Source organism: Amphibalanus amphitrite, unplaced genomic scaffold (genome assembly GCF_019059575.1).
Source record: "Amphibalanus amphitrite isolate SeventyFive unplaced genomic scaffold, NRLGWU_Aamphi_draft 000059F_arrow, whole genome shotgun sequence".
Classification (NCBI taxonomy): domain Eukaryota; kingdom Metazoa; phylum Arthropoda; class Thecostraca; order Balanomorpha; family Balanidae; genus Amphibalanus; species Amphibalanus amphitrite.
This window is the reverse complement of record NW_024881555.1, coordinates 1,309,700-1,327,928: the sequence shown is the minus strand read 5'-3', so window position 1 is coordinate 1,327,928 and position 18,229 is coordinate 1,309,700. Positions and strand designations below refer to the sequence as shown.

Sequence of the window (18,229 nt, the reverse complement as noted above, 5' to 3'; positions counted from 1 at the left end):
GATCGCTGACGGGTGCGCCGTGCGCCGGCAGGCACCCACGTGATGGAAGGCAGCGGCAAGATGCTGGTGACGGCGGTGGGCGTCAACTCTCAGGCCGGCATCATCTTCACGCTGCTGGGGGCGGCCGCGGAGGAGGAGCAGAAGGAGGCCAAGAGGCGGCGCAAAGGTAGCGCGCCGCGCGCACGGCCGCCGGCCCGCTCGGCATGCCCCCCCCCCCCCCCGCCCCGGGCCGGACCGGGCCCCGAGCCGAGCTGAGCTGGCCGGCACCGGGGACCCCGTCCCTCCCCGACCCCTGCCCCCGGCCCGACCCGGCCCTGGAGCACTTCAGAGTGCCACGAACGCGCCTGGTTTTATACTTGATCGTGATTGGTCATGGTAGATCATTTGCAGTGATGTGTGACCTAGATATTTTCATCGAATAGACTAGGGAATGATAATTGTCCCCTTGATAGATTTCGCCCTGGTTTTAGCAATAACTGCATGTGTATCGATAAACCTGAGCTCTTTACACAGACTCTCATAGTTGGACTGGTTTGTTTGGTTTTGTTCACTAACATGGTTTTATTTCAACACGCTCTTCTCCGTGTAGAGGCCAAAAAGCAGCGAAAAGCCCGGAAGAATACCGCAGGTGACAATCAAAATCCTTTAAGCTGAATGACGCTGAATGGCTGAAAGCAATGACACTCTCTCCACTCTGCCTTGTCCTCTTGAGTTTTCTCTTCTCTCTCAATGCTTGCGATTTTGGCACACAACTGTCCCTAATTGTTGGCGAGCTTCCCAAGACCAACTGGAGAGAGTGCTTCTCCGTGTGATGTGCTCTTCGTGCGGAGGTGATTACCGATTGGCAGAAACTTCTGAGAGACATTTTAATGAATTCTGAACCTTATACTACAGACACCACACTTTACAGAAGTTTATTCAATCGCAAATTTCCTTTCATAAGCGCTGATTGCAATTTTTCGTTTGAAGTCTTAGTGTGCAACCTTTGAATGATGGAATGACTTTTAAATAAATTTACATAAATGGCCCTAAATTTTTGTAGCAAGCTTTTGCCAGTGTGCTCACCTCTGCTGGCTCGCCTTTGAAGGCCGCGGCTGTCTCTGTGTCTGAATCTTTTTGGCTCTGTGTCTATCCCTCTCTCTCTCGCCGCCCTGTGTGTGCCTTGTGGCGAGCGACGCGCGCACTCTCTGAGCTGCACGGTGACTGCCGCCTGCCGCCGCTGCCTCTCGGCCTGAGGAACCCCCAGCCGTTCCAATCCGTCCCCCGTCCGATCGCGGTACGTCCGACCGTCCCGCGCGCAATCCCGGCGCGCCGCCTAGCGCAGTCTCTGGTCGCCGCGCCGCCGCCATTGCTCGGCGGTTTTTGCGCGCCGTTTGCACTTTGATGATCTGAGACGTATCGCCGTTGGCAGTCGTCCTGACGTCCGGTCGGATAGAGTTTTCCGAGCGGCTGCGTCTGAAATTGGTGTACTGCGTGAAACGGTTGAACTGGATGATAGGAACTGCGTGATATTTGGGGTAGTAATGGTGGATGAAGCGTGGTCATAGATCTCCTGAGATATCCAAAAACGGGACTGGCCGCACTTTTATTTTCATTTACAGACTGTCCACTTAAAAAATGTACATACTCGTATAGATACAATCAGTTCTTCTTTGGAAGCATAGGGGGTCGATGCAATGTATAATTGCTTTCGTATCATTGTAAAGTAAGTCATGAGTCAACCACGGCGTTCATTTGTAAATATTTGGTGACTCACTACTTAACACATCCCTGCTTTATGTATAACGTGGAGCACTGTGAAAGTCTGCTGATTCAGCTGTGGTTTCCTGAAGGACTGCTTTTTCGTCCTGTCCCGTCAATGAAAAATGTACATATATCGTCTGCTTGTGCTGACGAGTCGCGTATTTAAACAGAAGACATTTTTGCTATCCACTAGAAAATCTAGGCATTTTGGTTGAAAAAAGTTGCCGCGAATGACCACTGATTCTGATTCCTTCTTTGTTATCCTCACTAGGTAAGAAACATGATCTCTTGTTAGTCGAAACCCACTATAAAATTATGATTTCGTTCGGTTTGGTTTGTCCCGTTCCGCGGGCCGATTTTGCCAGCACCGCTTCTCCGTGGCGAGGTGTTGGTCTCTGTGCCGATGCCGTCCGCTTCTGCACGTGCCCGGTGGCGGCCGGTGCCCGCCCGGCCCAGCCTGCGGCGACCACCGGCCGCCCCGTCACCGCCTGTGTGCCCCGGTGGCGGCTCACATCCCTCACAGCCGCGCAGTGCATCCGTGTGTGCATTCCCTTCTCCTGTCCGTCGCCCGTGAGTCACTCCGTCACCACTGGTCCCCCTGTTCCTACCCATCCTACCGTCGTCCTGTCCCTGTTTCCAGAGCCGTTCCAGCGCGTGGGCCCGTCGGGCAGTGAGCGCATCCAGAACATCCTCAACCCGCGCACCAGCAGCGACGACGTCCTGGCCTCGGACGGTACCGTCCTACCGCCTCTCCTACGCTATGTCTGAGCGCCTTCACCTCTCTCTCTCTCTCTCTCTCTCTCTCTCTCTCTCTCTCTCTCTCTCTCTCTCTCTCTCTCTCTCTCTCTCTCTCTCTCTCTCTCTCTCTCTCTCTCTCTCTCTCTCTCTCTCTCTCTCTCTCTCTCTCTCTCTCTCTCTCTCTCTCTCTCTCTCTCTCTCTCTCTCTCTGTCTCTCTGTCTCTCTGTCTCTCTGTCTCTCTGTCTCTCTGTCTCTCTGTCTCTCTGTCTCTCTGTCTCTCTGTCTCTCTGTCTCTCTGTCTCTCTGTCTCTCTGTCTCTCTGTCTCTCTGTCTCTCTGTCTCTCTCTCTCTCTCTCTTTCTCTCTTTCTCTCTTTCTCTTTCTCTCTTTCTCTCTTTCTCTCTTTCTCTCTCTCTCTCTCTCTCTCTTTCTCTCCCTTTTCTCTGTCACGCTTTTTCTCCAACTCTCCTCTCTCCCTTGGTCCTAAGCTGTGTGCCAGTTCGTTATTTTTTCTCCAACCCTCTTCCTTCTCTCTCATCCCACCCTAGCTTCCTTTTCTCTCTGTCCGCTCTTTCTTCAATGCACCTTTTCTGTCATAAATGTCTTGGATTTCCTCGAAGTATTTTTGCAAGCTAGTTATTATCCGCATAATTTTTCTCTGGTAAAAAAACGAATGTAAATCACTCCTAGTTTCGTCCAGAAATCCTTTTTACGGAAATGCTTTCTTTGTTGTTCTTTATTGGCTTGTTAGAGATGTTAACGTGATTTCGCTCTAAATTACGTGTTTTCCTTCTCCGGTCCCTTTGTTGTTTCCTTTGTGTTCGGCCTTGCGGCTTTCACAGTGACTACAGCACCTTCACTGGTCCGCCTGATTCATACCGCCTGATTCGACTGCGCGCTAGAGCATGTGCTTGCCAGCTGCTTTGCGAGTGTGATTACCAGTGTGTTGGATGATGTGTCCACTGTTTTGCACCATTGTAATAAATCTTCAAGGCGTGCTGCACGATTCACTTAAACTGTAAACTGTTACATCGCTTCATATGCTGGCTGAATCGCCTCATATCATTGTCGCCTCGTTGCAGCCGCCTATGCTAAATATATTCAGCTGGCCTCGTTGCACCATACGCCGTTGTTGACGCCCAGCAGCTGATATTTGGCGAGTCGGCCGCGGCGTCGTTCGCTGCGAACTTTGAAGCGCAACTGTAAAGGCTATCGGCGCTGTAATGTACCACCTGTCGGGCGGCTGAGTCGGCTGCCAGCGGCTGCTGCTGACCGGTCTCTCCTGTGCCGCCAGCGGCCGCCGACGGCACCGCCAGCGTCGAGGATGGCCTGGGCAACAACCACGCGGCCGCCGCCAAGACGCCGCCGGTCATCACCACCACCGAACACAACAACGGCCAGGGAGGCGGCGCGGCCGCCGGCGGCGGCGGCGGAGGCGGAGGCGGAGGCGGAGGCGGCGGGGGTGGCGGAGGCGGCGGCGGGAAGGAGAAGTCCGTCCTCCAGGCCAAGCTGACTAAGCTCGCCATCCAGATCGGCTACGCCGGCTCCCTCATGGCCATCCTGGTGGTGATTGTGCTCGTGATGAAGTTCTGCATCCAGAAGTTCGTCATCGAAAAGGACGAGTGGAAGCCCAAGTACTTTGGCGTGTTCGTCAATTTCTTCATCATCGGCGTGACGGTGCTGGTGGTGGCGGTGCCCGAGGGTCTGCCGCTGGCCGTGACGCTCTCGCTCGCCTACTCCGTGCGGGTGAGTGGTCGCCGAGGGACCGGCAACTCATAATTAGGCTACTTCCGTGACTTGTATCCTCTCATATGTATATCATGTTCCCATGCTGTGTCATTGTTCCCATCGCTCACTCCTTATTCTCTGTATTTCGCCCCTTTCTCTCGTTCCTTCCCTGTGAGTTGTTATCCTCCCTCGTGTCTTACCGTTGTTCCACAATTCCTCCGCTGCTATCATATGTGACTGGTGCGTTAGACAGAGCCACCGTCGGTAGCGGCGGCGGGGTGATTCCGCTGACGCGCCTCCGCCGCCGCCCCGGAGCTGCGCCGTGATTTACGGTGATTGGGGCGACCGATGAGTGCAGCGTGGCGCGCTAAAAACCCGCGCCACCTCGGCGAATTGCCGCGACGTGCCGCGCCCGGCCAGCCGGGTTTTACGGAAACGGGACGTGACCGAACCAGTGACCCGTGCTCCCTGGTCTGTGCCCCGTGATTCGCTGCGATTATTATTATTTATCATTTGCTGTCCCTGACTGGCAGTCCTTGATCCACGCTGTGTGATCTTCGGTTCGTGATCTATGGACCATGATACATGATCTCCGTCCTATGATTAGTGACCTAGACCCTGACTGTCAGCCGCACCCCGCTGTATGTCCTGGCTCTGCGCCACCTAGCACCCGTGACCTGACCTCGTGCCCCCCCCCCCCCCCCGCAGAAAATGATGGACGACAACAACCTAGTGCGTCACCTGGACGCCTGTGAGACGATGGGAAACGCCACGGCCATCTGTTCCGACAAGACGGGCACGCTGACCACCAATCGAATGACGGCCGTCGAGCTGTACCTGGGCGGGCAGCGCTACAAGCAGATCCCAAAGTTCGAGCAGCTGCCGCCTCACGTGGCTGATCTAGTGGTCCACGGCATCTCCATCAACAGCGGCTACACGTCCATGATTATCGTGAGTGAGGCAGAGCGGTGGGGTAATCCGCGGATGGGGAGGGGAGAGGACGTGAAGGGGTTCAGGTGGCTGAAGGTGTGTGGGGTCGATGGAAGGGAAGAATGGGCTACTGGGTGGGCTTTGTGTGGCTTAACGTGTGGGTTGGTGCGATGTTGGTTGCTATATGATCCCTGGTGGATTTGAAGTTTAGAGATGTCGGTGTGTGGTAAGGTGCGGTTATCGTGTTTATTTCCACGGGGCCGTATTGTTGCTCGTGCTGATGTTAGGTTTGGTTTGGAGTCACAGCGTACCACACGGACTGGCGATGTCACGAACTACAATAAACGGTGGGGTGTTTGAGCCTCCCCAATGGCAGTGGCGTCATGATATCGATCGCTTCACTGTTGTCTGCTCTGTTCGTGACTTTGACGTGCTCGATTGTCCGTCCTCACAGGAGAAAGAGGGTGAAGCGACCAAACAGGTGGGCAACAAGACCGAGTGCGCCCTGCTCGGCCTGGTCGAGCGCCTCGGCAAGAGCTACAAACAGATTCGCGACGACAATCCCGAGGAGAGCCTGCACAAGGTGTACACCTTCAACTCGGTGCGCAAATCGATGAGCACCGTCGTGAAGACGCCCGACGGCGGCTTCCGGGTGTACACCAAGGGCGCCTCCGAGATCATTATGTCCAGGTGGGTGCCGTCGCCGCCGGCGCGGGCGGCGCGATTAGCGGGGCTCGTTTGGAGAGCGGCTGTTCGGTGTGAGCGCGGTGCCAGCCGGGCTAATTCCGTGTCACTGACGCGCGTCTGACGGCTGTCCTTTGGCGGCCCACTGTCACTGGGGGCCGCGCCGGCCCGAATTGGCTGGTGCACCGGCCCGAATTGGCCGGCCCGGAACGGCTTTAGCCGGCCCCGTCCGGACGACTGCCATGAAACTGGGCCAAGCTGCCAGCTCTCATCGCAGTCAGCATATAGACGGGCCCTCAGCGGCCTGTTCAAACCGAGACGGAGCGGTTCTGTTCCGTGTTTGAGCGGAAACAATGCCCGCTGTGCTGTCGATGGTGGCTGCCAACTACATCGGCCGCCATTTTGAGAGTTCGGATATGGTTGGTCTGTCTGACCTATACTGCTAAGGACGTGGGGTTGGCAGCTCTTTAGCCTCCCTAGCGGCGGGTAGACACTAGGATCTGAACGGGTGACGGTTGGTGCCCCGTGTTCACGATGAGCTGTGAGTGACGGCTGCCGCGGCTGGCTGACCACTCACCCAACCCATGCGGTGTCCGTCGCTAGGTCTGCCAGCTGGCCTCAGTTCACGTCTGAGGTCTGTAATGCCCTGGTCTGAGGGACTTGGCCTCCGCTGTGTGGGGACTGAGTGTGCCGGACCGGGTCGGGTCGGCTCGGGTCGGGTCAGACAGGGTCTGCCGACCGGAGAGTCGCGCCGTCTGACGGTCTGCCGGCCGGCGCTGGTCAATGGCCCGGACCAGTCGCCGCCGGCGGCCCGCGGTCCGATCTGATGTGAATCGAGCTGCTCTGGAGCGGCTCCGGGGCTGGCTGCTGCATGGCGGGCACATTATTTACCCAGCTTCTGGAAACTGGCACCCGCTCTCAGCACAGCTTCCAGGATTCTATAAACGCCGCCGGCTGTGGAAAATTCCGCGGCTTCAGTATCGCGCCAGCCTAAGATAATGCCGATTCGCCAAAGTGCATCTATTCATGGGACACTATTTTCACTTGAACGGCTTCGCGGGCCATTATCCCATAATTCTCGCGGCGAAATTGGCTTTGATTGAACGAGCGGGGACGGTTCATTCGTCCGCGGCTTTCATTTCTTTCTTTTACATTTCATAATTTTTCACTTACACTTATATGTAGATCTTAGCAATCCGCCACGGGCGGGGTTCCAAAAGGCAGCCGTCAGTCGCGTTTGAACGCTGGCAGTCGAACCGCTGCTCTTGTCAGTTGACATTGTGCCGCCAGACATCTTGCCAATATGCTTTGTTCAGCAGCTGTCGTGTCCCCTCTCTGGCGTAATGGTGTTGATAAGCCGCCGGATATCGTCCCTCTCCGCTGGCACCGTTCCACCGTCTCTGACCCGCGCTCTACCGCTCGTTTACCGCAGGTGTGCCTTCATCTACGGCCCCAACGGGCAGCTGGAGAAGTTCACGCCGTCCATGCAGGAGCGGCTCGTGCGCGATGTCATCGAGCCGATGGCCTGCGACGGCCTGCGCACCATCGGCGTGGCCTACCGCGACTTTGTGCCCGGCAAGGCCGAGATCAACCAGGTACGAGTCGATGGGGGCTGAAACTTAGGGAGTTCAGGGGTTGTGTCTTAAGGGAGAGGTATGGGAAGTGAGCGGTAGCAGGGACGGGTTTTGCAGACGGAGAGACTGGTCTGTGAAGTGATGCTGTGGGGTGTTTGTTGCTCTAGCGGTTTGTTGGTTGTGATTTATGAATGTGTCTTGGCTCGCTCCGAGCCCGTATCGCATACACGGTCTGTGTATTTGCAGAGCGTGCTACGTGTCATGCGAGGCCCCCATTTTGTATGTGTTTTTGCTGGTCACGGAATGCCTGACCTCGACCTTCTCCCGCTCCGCCAGGTTCACATCGAGAACCCGCCCAACTTTGACGACGAGGAGCACATCATCAGCAACATGACGTGTATGTGCATCGTGGGCATCGAGGACCCGGTGCGAGACGAAGTGCCGGCCGCCATCAAGAGCTGCCAGCGCTCCGGCATCACAGTGCGCATGGTGACCGGAGACAACGTGAACACGGCGCGCTCTATCGCCACTAAGTGCGGCATCGTCACGCCCGGCAGCGACTTCCTCATTCTCGAGGGCAAGGAGTTCAACCGGCGCATCCGCGATGCGTCCGGCCAGGTGAGCCGCGCCGGGCGGTGAGAGCGGGTGGTGGGGCGGCGGTGGGGCCGCGGGGCGGGGCCGGCCGGTATTGGTCGGGTCGGCCCGCCGCTGGAAATGGCCCCCGTCGCCATTCATCGGGCGTCGTGGCCGCGGAAATGAGCGCCGTTTATCTGCCGAGTCGGTGCAGCTGGGAGATGGAGCTGGCAGACCGCGCCGGAGCCGGGGAGCCGGAGTCAGGTCCGGGGCTGAAGTACCAAGTCAGCGCTAGGACCGTGTGGCTTGGACTGGCGCTAGGATAGTTGGATAGCCGGATGATTCACAGCCATCAGTCGAAGCGTTGTTGGGGTCTCTGTAAAGTGTTCCCAACACGAAGTGGGTTGGAAATAACGTACATGTCAGAACGTTCGAGTTTTGGTACGGGGTCTGGCGTTATATATGTGGTCCTGAGCAGTTGTGGTGCTGAGATGATGTAAGTGGTCTCTGGACCACGTATTCCGAGACTTCGTACGGCTTCACCGGTCGATATAAGCCACAGCCCTGCGCCGGCCGCTGATAGGTAATGTTAGCGGTCGTGCATTGAACACAGCCAGAGTAGCTCGGGGCTAAACCCAGCTCCCATATAATGGCCACGCTTGTTACAGCGCTTCGAAGCCACAATCGTCAATCATGTCCTGTTTTTACCCAAATCAAGCGGTGTATCCTCAATAATATCGTTCGAACCTTCTACATAAAAAACCCGTTCCCATTATTTATAATAACGGTTTCTTGGAAGCGTTATTGAATGATTATCCTGGCTGTAAATCTGAAGGTGTCTCAGCGCTCGACAGTCTGGTCTGTCGAGTCCTTGTCATAGATATAATTTACTGACCTCTCCGCTCCCCATCTTCCCTCAGATTCAGCAGCACCTACTGGACAAGGTGTGGCCGCGCCTGCGGGTGCTGGCACGCTCGTCGCCCACCGACAAGTACACGCTCGTCAAGGGCATGATCGACAGCAAGATGAGCAACCACCGCGAGGTGGTGGCCGTCACCGGAGACGGCACCAACGACGGGCCCGCCCTCAAAAAGGCCGACGTCGGCTTTGCCATGGTGCGTGGGTAGCTGCTCAGGGTGGACGGGGTGTTAGATGGTGTCGTGGATAGCTATGGATATTATGGGTAGTGGCGTGGGTGGTGTGGGGAGCTACGAACAGGTAATGGGGAGTGGGAACTTGCTTGGGTCATAAAAGCCGGATGAGCTAACATCAGACAGATTTAATCTTTATTGATGATTGCGTGTGAGCTTAATCTCACATACCTTACCAGCTTCGAGATCATAATAAACCTTTACTGTTCAGTTAGGTATGTTATTTAATTTGATATTTCTGGCGCCACTGATTGCTAAGTGTGAATATTTCCGAAATCACTTGTTTGCATGTCACTGACTGAGTCCTTTTTCGTTTCAGGGCATTGCCGGCACTGACGTGGCCAAGGAGGCGTCAGACATTATTCTGACCGACGACAACTTCACCAGTATAGTGAAGGCCGTCATGTGGGGCCGTAACGTGTATGATAGCATAGCCAAGTTTCTGCAGTTTCAGCTGACTGTGAACGTGGTGGCCGTACTAGTTGCTTTCATCGGCGCGTGTGCAGTGGATGATACGCCTCTCAAGGTGAGCACGACGCGGCAGTCCGCACGGGAGGGAAGGGAGGGGGGTTAGGTCTCCCCGGCTGATTCTGTGTGGTTTAGTGAGTGCGAAGTGCGGGTCACGCTGGTAGGGGGTCTGGGAGGCCTCCCTGACTAGCTGTGGGTGCTTAAGTAAGTGGTTAGGACGGGTGGTACCGGTTAGACCAAGGGACCGGTGTACAGTTAGTCCGAGTCTCGTCGGCGCCCGGCCTGCCCGGTCGGGCTGTCGGGTTAGTCTGTAAATCAGCGTGCGCCGTGCGGTACCGATGACATTGAGTGGCCGCCGGCCGGCGTGGGACGACATTGATTCGTGGGGAGTGTCCGCCGCCGGCCGGCCGGCCACACGCGACTGTGGGACTGCTATCGCCCCCGCCCCCGCCCCCTACCCCAGTCGCTGCCGCCGTCTATGGCCCTCTCAGTACCACTGTCCTCTTCGGCCGCTGAATCGATCTCGGCGGCGGTGAATGGCCCGGGGCGGTCGGGAGTGCAGCGCCGCCACTCACATGGACATGGCTGTTGGGTTGAAGGGGTAGCTATGCTGGTGACTCACCCCGTGTGCTCCCCGACCCTCAGGCGGCGCCAATCCTGACCCCGTGTGCTCCCGACCCGACTCGCAGGCGGTACAGATGCTGTGGGTGAATCTTATCATGGACACGTTCGCGTCACTGGCGCTGGCGACGGAGCCGCCGACGCCCGAGCTGCTGCTGCGCAAACCGTACGGCCGCACCACGCCGCTCATCTCCCGGACAATGACGAAAAACATCCTGGGCCAGTCGGTCTACCAGCTGGCCATCATCTTCACACTGCTCTTCGTCGGTGGGTGATAACGCGTAGAAGGGAATGGGGATGCGTTTTGGGGAAGGAGAATACATTTCTAGAAACATTCTTTTATGCATGAAGTTCGGCGTCGATGTCGATGGTTCAAAGTTTTTCGTTTCTTTTTTTGCGTATAATAAGGGATATTTAAGTATGTTTAGGGAATGGTATTGCAGGCCCACAGTGCGTTGAAGTTTGTACGGGGTATTCCACTTTCTCCGTGAGTGGGTGGACAGAAGAGTCGTCGGTGCAGCCCAGCTGACACCCCTCCCCGTGCCGCAGGTGAGCGGCTGCTGGACATTGACGACGGCCGGTACGCCGAGCCGGGAGACCCGCCCTCGCAGCACTTCACATTCATCTTCAACACCTTCGTCATGATGACACTCTTCAACGAGATCAACTCGCGGAAGATCCACGGACAGCGCAACATCTTCAAGGGCATCTTCGCCAACCCGATCTTCTACTGTATCTGGCTGGGCACGTTTGTGTCGCAGGTACTGAGTTCGGGGACACTCACTGAGGCCCGGCTGGATTTTGGATCTGGCTATAGCTTAAGTGGTGTGGGCCTAAATTGGTAACATAAAGCGCACAAGTCATAACTAACGTACCCAGGCTGCAGTGTGCAAGTGCCCTTTCTGAACACGGGCTTCTGATTCGACATGCACATTTGACATTCGTGTAAGTCACGTGATTAGAGAGTTATGAGTTCGTTCGATTCACCCGGTTATGGTACGTCATGGACGAAATAGAGGGTTCGCTCGTCGCCCACGTCCGCTGCGAATGCAATGCATTCATAAGTGGTATTGCGTCATGGGAGAAATAAGGGAGCACCAATCACCGGTGCCGTGACATGGTTCTGTTCTGTCTCACTGAATCAGCGACAGCGCAGCTGAACTATTTAGGGGCACGTATATCTATGCGTAGCAATGCCAGTTTGGTCGTTTCTTATGCTGTTGCACGTAGTCTGACCTGACCTGACCTGACCTGACCTGCAATCTGACCTCTCCCACCGTTCTGTCTGTGCCGTCAGATTATCCTGGTGCAGTTCGGCGGCCGGTTCTTCCAGACGGAGGCGCTCGACCTGGACCAGTGGGGCTGGTGCATCTTCCTGGGCTGCGGCGTGCTGCCCTGGGGACAGCTGGTCACCTGTATCCCCACGCGCGCCATGCCCAAGATCCTCTCGTGAGTGACGCTGCGGCGGCGGGGCGCGGAGTGTCCCCGGCCGGCCGGGGCGGATCCCCGGCCCGGCGGAGGGCAGGGCGGCTCGGACCGGTGTCAGGCAGTCAGAGAACGCCCTATGGACGTGTCATAGTTTGACGATAATCGCACTTGTAAACGTAGTTTGTTGATTAATCCCAATAACGATTGCATTACCGGTATACTGAGTCATTGGGACGTGGCCAAAGTATCCGCCGATATTAATACGGACGGCAGTGTATGCTGCAGTGTGCACGACTGGTAGTCACAGAGTGTCTGGCCCCGTGTCCGCCCTCCCTCCCTCCTCCCTCCCGTGTCGGCGGCGGAGCGCGCCCCGTGACCCCGTCAGCTGACTGACCGTGCGGCCGCGCGCAGCTGGGGCAGCGGCAGCCCGGAGGAGATCATCTCATCGCCCACCGTGGTCGATGAGGACAACGGCATGGGCACCATGGAGCGACGGAAAACCACCGGCCAGATCCTCTGGATCCGCGGCCTGACGCGGCTGCAGACCCAGGTGAGTGCTCCGGCCGGCCGCCGGCCGCGGGGCGCGCGACTGACCCGACTGCCGCGGCGGCATGTCACCGGGGCCGCACTGGGGCGGCGGCACCGGGCCATTAACCGGGGTCACGCCTTCTGGGCTCCAGTTTTATCTAGACGGGTGGCTTCTAACTAGCGTGGCCGCCGCGCGCGCTCGTGTCTGATGGGAATAGTGCGGAGCGGTGCTCCACGCTTGCCTCATCAGGCGCGAGCGCCGGCGGCCCAAGCGTTTTTTTTTTTCAGCGTAAGCGCCGATCCCACAGATCAGGCGGCCGACTGCGCTGGGATCAAGTGCGGTTTTTGATCAGTCACTGCAGTGTATGTGCCTGTCAGCGGTTCGGTGTAGGCCGGCCGGTAACGCGCTGCGCTTCCCACTCGGGCAGCAGCCCGACCTGACCTGAACTGACCCGACAGCAGCATGACCCGACACCGTCTCCTCTGAGACCGCTCGGCGCCATTTATCAGTCTATTTATTATCTATCTCGACATCTTTCCCCCTATCACCCGGCCTTCTCTCTCTATCTGTCTCTCCGCTTCAAGTGAGCGTCTGCACCGGTCCCTCGTCTCCGTCCGTCCCGTTCCCTCGCTGTGCGCGGCGGGCCAGCGATGGCGGCCGCCCGCCGAGCTGGTGTGCCGCCCCCTCCGCCCCGTCAGCGGGCTTCGAAAACATCGATGCGAAATGCCGGGAGTGTGCGCTTTGTAGGCTTCCTGCGGCCAGGGCTGATTGTGTCCGCGGAAGGACGGCTGTGATTGTGTCGGCTTGGGTCAACAGTTCGCACGCTGAGCGTTTTGATGGGACCGGGTGTCCCACCAGAGAGTGGGAGGGCCGTGTGGTACTCCCGGGGGGACGTCTGAATATGGACCCCGCTCGGCCGGCGGCGGCCGCTGCTCGCCGGAGCGCCCAATTCGGCCGCGCCGCGCCCGGCATGTCAGCGTGAAGACGGACGAGCTAATGCCCGGCGGCGGCCGGCCAGACGAATTGGATCGGATTTTGGGAGCGGCGCGCCAGACCCACCAGGAAATTAGAATAGTTGTCCCGGGCAGCGGCCGGCCCCGGGCGGAAAACCGTTCAGCGGGCCCCGCGGAAAAGACGGGAGCGCCGGCCTCTGTGGACTCCGCAGCACGAGTAGATCTCAGTCCGGTTACATGCAGCCGACTTCGCAGGGGCTGAAGCAACACGGCTGCCTTTAGCTGTTAGAGCGCTGCCACGAAGCATGTCACGGGAGCCGTAGGCCGGAATGCCGCTTGCAGGAAGTAGTTGCAGAGGGCGGCTTGCCTGTAGACTGTACATAAGTTGCAATGACAGGTGTTATGGGACTCCTTAGGAGTTCCGAAAGTGGAGCCATTGATCCTGCCGCGTGGCTAAATTATGAAGAGTTCTTGATATTAAACATCGCAGTGAAGCAGGGAATGTCGGCCACTGCCGGTCCTGAGGCTGCGCGGCGGCAAAATTGTCTCTGGGATTGTGCCGTTTTCGTTGCTGGATTACGCTTTTATGACTGCTGGCTGGGCGAATTCCCACCTGGCATGCGAGGCGGGCCTGTCCTGGCCTTGGCTCCGTTACGGTGTCGCGTACGCCGGCCCTTTTAGCTAATTTGGCGTGCGCTGATGATATGCGTTGGGCGGCGCTGCGTGCTGCTGGCTCGGCGCGGCTGTGCGCCGACTGGCGGATCGCCACCAACCGGTCATTGATCTTGGCGGCGGCGGCTCTGCTGTGTGGCCGGCTCCGCCCGTGCGGCGCTCTCAGCCGGTAGCGCTCTGAGCCGCCCGCCGGTGCTCGGCCGAGCCCGAGCGGCCGGCGAGCGGGCGCCGCCACCTTCTACCGGCGGCCGCCGGCGCCGCGCCGACCGCCGCAGCACGCAAATGTCACCGCGCAAACAGCCCGTTACCGAACTGCGACGAGAAATCAATGGAGGCTCGGCCGGGCGGCTGGATCGACTGGGCGGCCGACGGTGGCGCCCCCGCAGCTGACGGCCGGCGCTCGCCCACCCTCTGTCCGCTCCCGGCCTCTGTCTGCCCCTCTGTCTCTCTCTTTGGCTCTGGTCTGGCACCGCTGCCCGCGGCCGGCTTCTTTCACCGCCCACACGTTTGCCACCTTGGTTGAGTGTCCGGTTTGGTTTGTTCTCTCGGGGAGTGTGCGTGTGTGTATGCGTGGTTGGGTGTCCTGTCCGGGTTGTGTGGGGCGTCTGGGTCTGTCTGTCTGTCTGTCTGGTCCCCGCTCACCCTGACCACCCGCCGCCCGCCGCCCGCCGCGCCCGGCCCGGTGCGGCCACTGAGGGCGCCCGGCGCCCCCGGGACGCCCCTGGGACGCCCCGCCCCGCCGCGGCGGGCCGACTCCGCGCACGGACGCCGCACACCACACCACCATAGCTGGCAGAGACCGCATGCGACCTTCGTACCGCATCGCACACAGTGTACACTCTATTTATCTTGTTTTGTTGTTGTATTTTTTGTTTGGCACCCTGTTTTGCCCTCTTTACCTTAGTTGTGCCCTTACCCTGTGTGAGCGAGGCGTCTGCATTCTTCCCCGCCTCGTTCACTAACTATCGAAGAGAGCCTGGTGAGAAATAACGGGTCTGATGTGCGCTCTAACAGAAGTTTACCCCGCGTGTTTAAGAGTGCATTCTTTTATAGATTTCCAATAACTAATGGCGTGAGTTCTTGTGTACAGACCCCTTTTGTATTGACGCCTTGCACACTATATACAGAGTGTAGCCAGTTGTGGCACCATTTTACTCCCTCTTTTTCTGTTGGTTACTGTTTTCAGTTTCTCGGGGGTCGTATGACTCTCTTGTCCCCTGATTGCAGCTACGTGTTATCCGGGCTTTCAAGTCCAACCTGGAGGATTTGGAAGATCGGCGCTCCTGCCATAGTTTGCCCACCTTACATAATATGCGTGCGCACCGGCCGCACCACCCGGCTCATAAGCCTCCTACAGTCCATGACATCAGTTACATAGACGAGGAAGACAGGCCTACAAACGGCTGCCAGAAGACGGACGAGGCGCGGCCAGTGTCGGCAGGCGCCGAGAGCGCGGCTCCCCCCTCGCTCTAGGCTAAATTCAAGGGTGGGCATTCGGCCTTGAGCACCGCACCGCGTCTGTCCGCGCGCCTCTATCTCTCTATCTCTCTATCTATTGGCGGGTCTCGGCTGGCTGGTGCTTCACGTTCCTGGCGAGGAATCCACCCACCCTGTTTGTAGACGTGTCTGTGTACCCGCACGGCCCACCCGCCCTCCACCAGTCTGCCCGATGCGCGTGTGGCGTCCCTGTCGGTGTGCCCGCCGCACCCTGCCGCCCTGCCCTGCCTCACATCACCACACCTGAGCTGAGCGAGCCGTGCCGCGGCCGACCGACCCGAGCCTGACCTCACCTCACCTGACCTGACCTGACCTGACCCGCCCGCCGCCGCCGGCCCGGCGCAGACCAGCCTACCGGGCGTGGATCCACACGAGAATCCTCCGGAAGTCCTGGCCCGCGCCTACCCGTCCATCTCCAACCGTCTGAGCCGCAACTCGATGGGTGGCGCCGCGTACGGCGTCCGCTCGCGGACGTCCACGTCGGCGGCGGCGCTCTCGTCGGGCTCGGAGCCGGCGTCGACGCACTCGACCCTGCAGCGGCCGGCCGGCAGCCAGACGTGGGCGTCCGGCAGCGGTGAGCTCCGCCTGCCGCCCCTGGCCCCCCGCAGTTCGGACACTCTGCCAAAACCCTCCTCATCCGCCGCCGCCGCCGCCGCATCGGGTCAGCCGTCACCTGGTGAAGGTCCGCTCTGAGTCTGCCAGCAGAGTCTGTAGGATACGCCAGGCCGACAGTAGTTACCTCAGCTGCTCCTTATTCTCTATCTTTTTCTCTCTCTATTTTCCTCTGTGTCGGCCCGTCACTATTTTCATCCTACTTTCCTGTTCCTAATCATGGCGTGTGTCCTCTGTCTCAACCTGCTATCTTACTTTCCCTCCTGTCTCTTCTCTTCGCCTCTTTCTCTTTTTGCGCTATCTGTCTAAGTTTTGCTTATCGGTTCGGCTTCTGACAGATCTGCTAGCGTTCTGTTGCCGACTAACATGCTAACGCCTTACGCCACGCTATCTAAATACTCTGTCTGTCCAACAGTCCACCTCACCACTGACCCAGACACAATGACACAGTCACACAGTCACACGTCACACACGTGCGCCACGACACGCGGGGCGCGAGCCGGCCGCCACGTGCCGGCGTGTCTCCGTGGGCGCGGAGCGGTGGTCGCCTCCTCTGACCCTGGCTTGTGTACATAGCCGGCCGCGCGCCGGTCGGTGCGGCGAGGTGGTGACTGTCCCTGTATGCTGGTGCTGCCCGCTCCACCGCCCTCCCGTCTCTCAGCGCTGTGGACTCTACCCTCGGTCTCCCGGGAACCTCCCCGTATTTATATCTACAAGTAGCGGGTGTGCCGGTGGCGGGCTCCAGCTGGTGTGATGTTTCTCTCGTGCATTCCTCACTGGTTGCTAATACCTGCCCTTCTCTTATTCCAGCAAAGTCAGATTGATGGCTCAATCCCTGATGGGGTAAATAGCCCGTGTTGGTGTTGTCAGGCCTCATTCTAGGCGCTGTTGCTCACTAAATCCTTGCATGATGACTTTTGAGTGTAACCTGATTCTAACCTTTCTAGCAAACTTTTGGCTTACAATGGGGCCTTTCAACTTTTCATGTTGCGCAGTTTCTGTTCACACGCACAACAGTAGCTAGGCGAGCTGGCCGTCCGCGTACTAAATCCAGCCTGCCACCATAGAGCAGCGCCGGCCGGCCGGCGGCGGCGCGCGCCCCGGCGCGGCGTCGGGCGCCGGCTGTGCGCGCCCACACAGAGAGACCGAGCCGTCCTGCGTCCCCTACTCCGCCCACCCCGCCCCGCCCGGCCCGGACCCCTGGCTGGTGACCCGGCCCCGGCGCGACCCGACCCGACCCGGCCCGCCCCCACCACGCCTGTAGCTCTCAACTCTGTCTTCTGTGGCCGGCATGTCAGCGCCCGTGTGTGTGCTCACCTCTCACTGTGCGCCCTCTCCTTGAAGGTGATTGGCGGGGAGTATCAGGGGCGGCTGATGCCCGTACCGTACAGCAAGAACGCCACAGACCAAGCTGTAAGACTTGGCATCATTCGATATATTCTTATTTACTGTTGCCTGGTTGGTCATGGTAACTCTAGCCGAGTATCTGTTGTCGTGTCTCTTTCTCTTGGTTGTAAATTGTGGCAGCTCTGTAGTATTTCAGAGGCTGGTTTTGTTTTGGATTGTAGGCGGCGGGCACGAGCCAACATGCTGTCATGTCTTGTCATGTACAGACGCAGGACGTGCGCGCGCGCGCGCTGTCCAACTGCATTGGATCCAAGGAATGCCTTGACCACGAGCACCCGGCATCTCGGTAGCTCGATCGCATCGGCGGCTCGGCAAAATTGCTTGCGGCGCGTCCGGCCTCGATCGGGAATGCAGTTAGTGAATGCCAGGCCTGCGTGTTGTGCGTGGCTGGAGCAGGGCGATTCAGTCCTGCAGCTAAACTGAAAACACCTCCGTCTAGATACAGGACACACAGTGTTCCATTTGACAAAGAAGGAGGTATGTTTATCGTTTTCTCGCCTCCTTGAAATTTTTCCACAAGGATAGTTTTTGTTAGTTACCCTATAAATCGGTACAGCATGCATTTTAGTTAAATTGTTACATGATACATTGTTTTCTTTTACGACGTTTTAGTCACATCTGTAGATTGTTTACAGCGCTTTGCAGCTTCTTAAAAAATAAGGGAATGGAAGTCTTATTGCTGTAGATTTATCCGACTTTGTCTAAAATCTGCTAAATTTCAGCTACTTAGCTTCGTTTTCTCAATTAACTTCAATCTCTCTAGGACGTTATTTCACATTCGTACAGTATTTGAGGTTTAGCTGGAAAATCTTTTAATAGAAAGTCCAGTTATTGATTTCTGCGCCGACGTGCCGGCACCGACCGCCCCCCGCCGCCGTCCTGTCGATACACACTGCACCGCCGGCCCCACCGCCGGCCGGC

At 57.9% G+C, this 18,229-nt stretch overlaps 1 protein-coding gene across 14 annotated transcripts in view; it reads left to right on the top strand.

The window, feature by feature from the left end:
* Positions 1–18,229, top strand: part of LOC122378405 (plasma membrane calcium-transporting ATPase 2-like) — a 60,236-nt gene that overhangs the window by 38,429 nt on the left and 3,578 nt on the right. For 4 of the 14 annotated variants that reach the window (XR_006256015.1, XR_006256012.1, XR_006256014.1 and 1 more), the window contains 14 exons: positions 32–166; positions 2,384–2,476; positions 3,776–4,227; positions 4,918–5,160; positions 5,594–5,829; positions 7,256–7,418; positions 7,734–8,015; positions 8,891–9,085; positions 9,441–9,647; positions 10,279–10,477; positions 10,760–10,971; positions 11,508–11,659; positions 12,050–12,188; positions 15,635–15,971. Coding sequence is in view for 6 of the 14 variants with exons in the window: in XM_043359424.1 (XP_043215359.1) it covers positions 32–166; positions 2,384–2,476; positions 3,776–4,227; positions 4,918–5,160; positions 5,594–5,829; positions 7,256–7,418; positions 7,734–8,015; positions 8,891–9,085; positions 9,441–9,647; positions 10,279–10,477; positions 10,760–10,971; positions 11,508–11,659; positions 12,050–12,188; positions 15,020–15,265 (2,954 nt within the window). In the remaining 8 variants the exon portion in view is untranslated. Of the gene's footprint in view, positions 1–31; positions 167–589; positions 629–2,383; positions 2,477–3,775; positions 4,228–4,917; positions 5,161–5,593; positions 5,830–7,255; positions 7,419–7,733; positions 8,016–8,890; positions 9,086–9,440; positions 9,648–10,278; positions 10,478–10,759; positions 10,972–11,507; positions 11,660–12,049; positions 12,189–15,019; positions 15,279–15,634; positions 15,972–16,711; positions 16,745–17,245; positions 17,315–18,229 lie in introns of all 14 variants that reach the window. The other 10 variants (XR_006256018.1, XR_006256016.1, XR_006256019.1 and 7 more) reach the window with 9 other exon arrangements.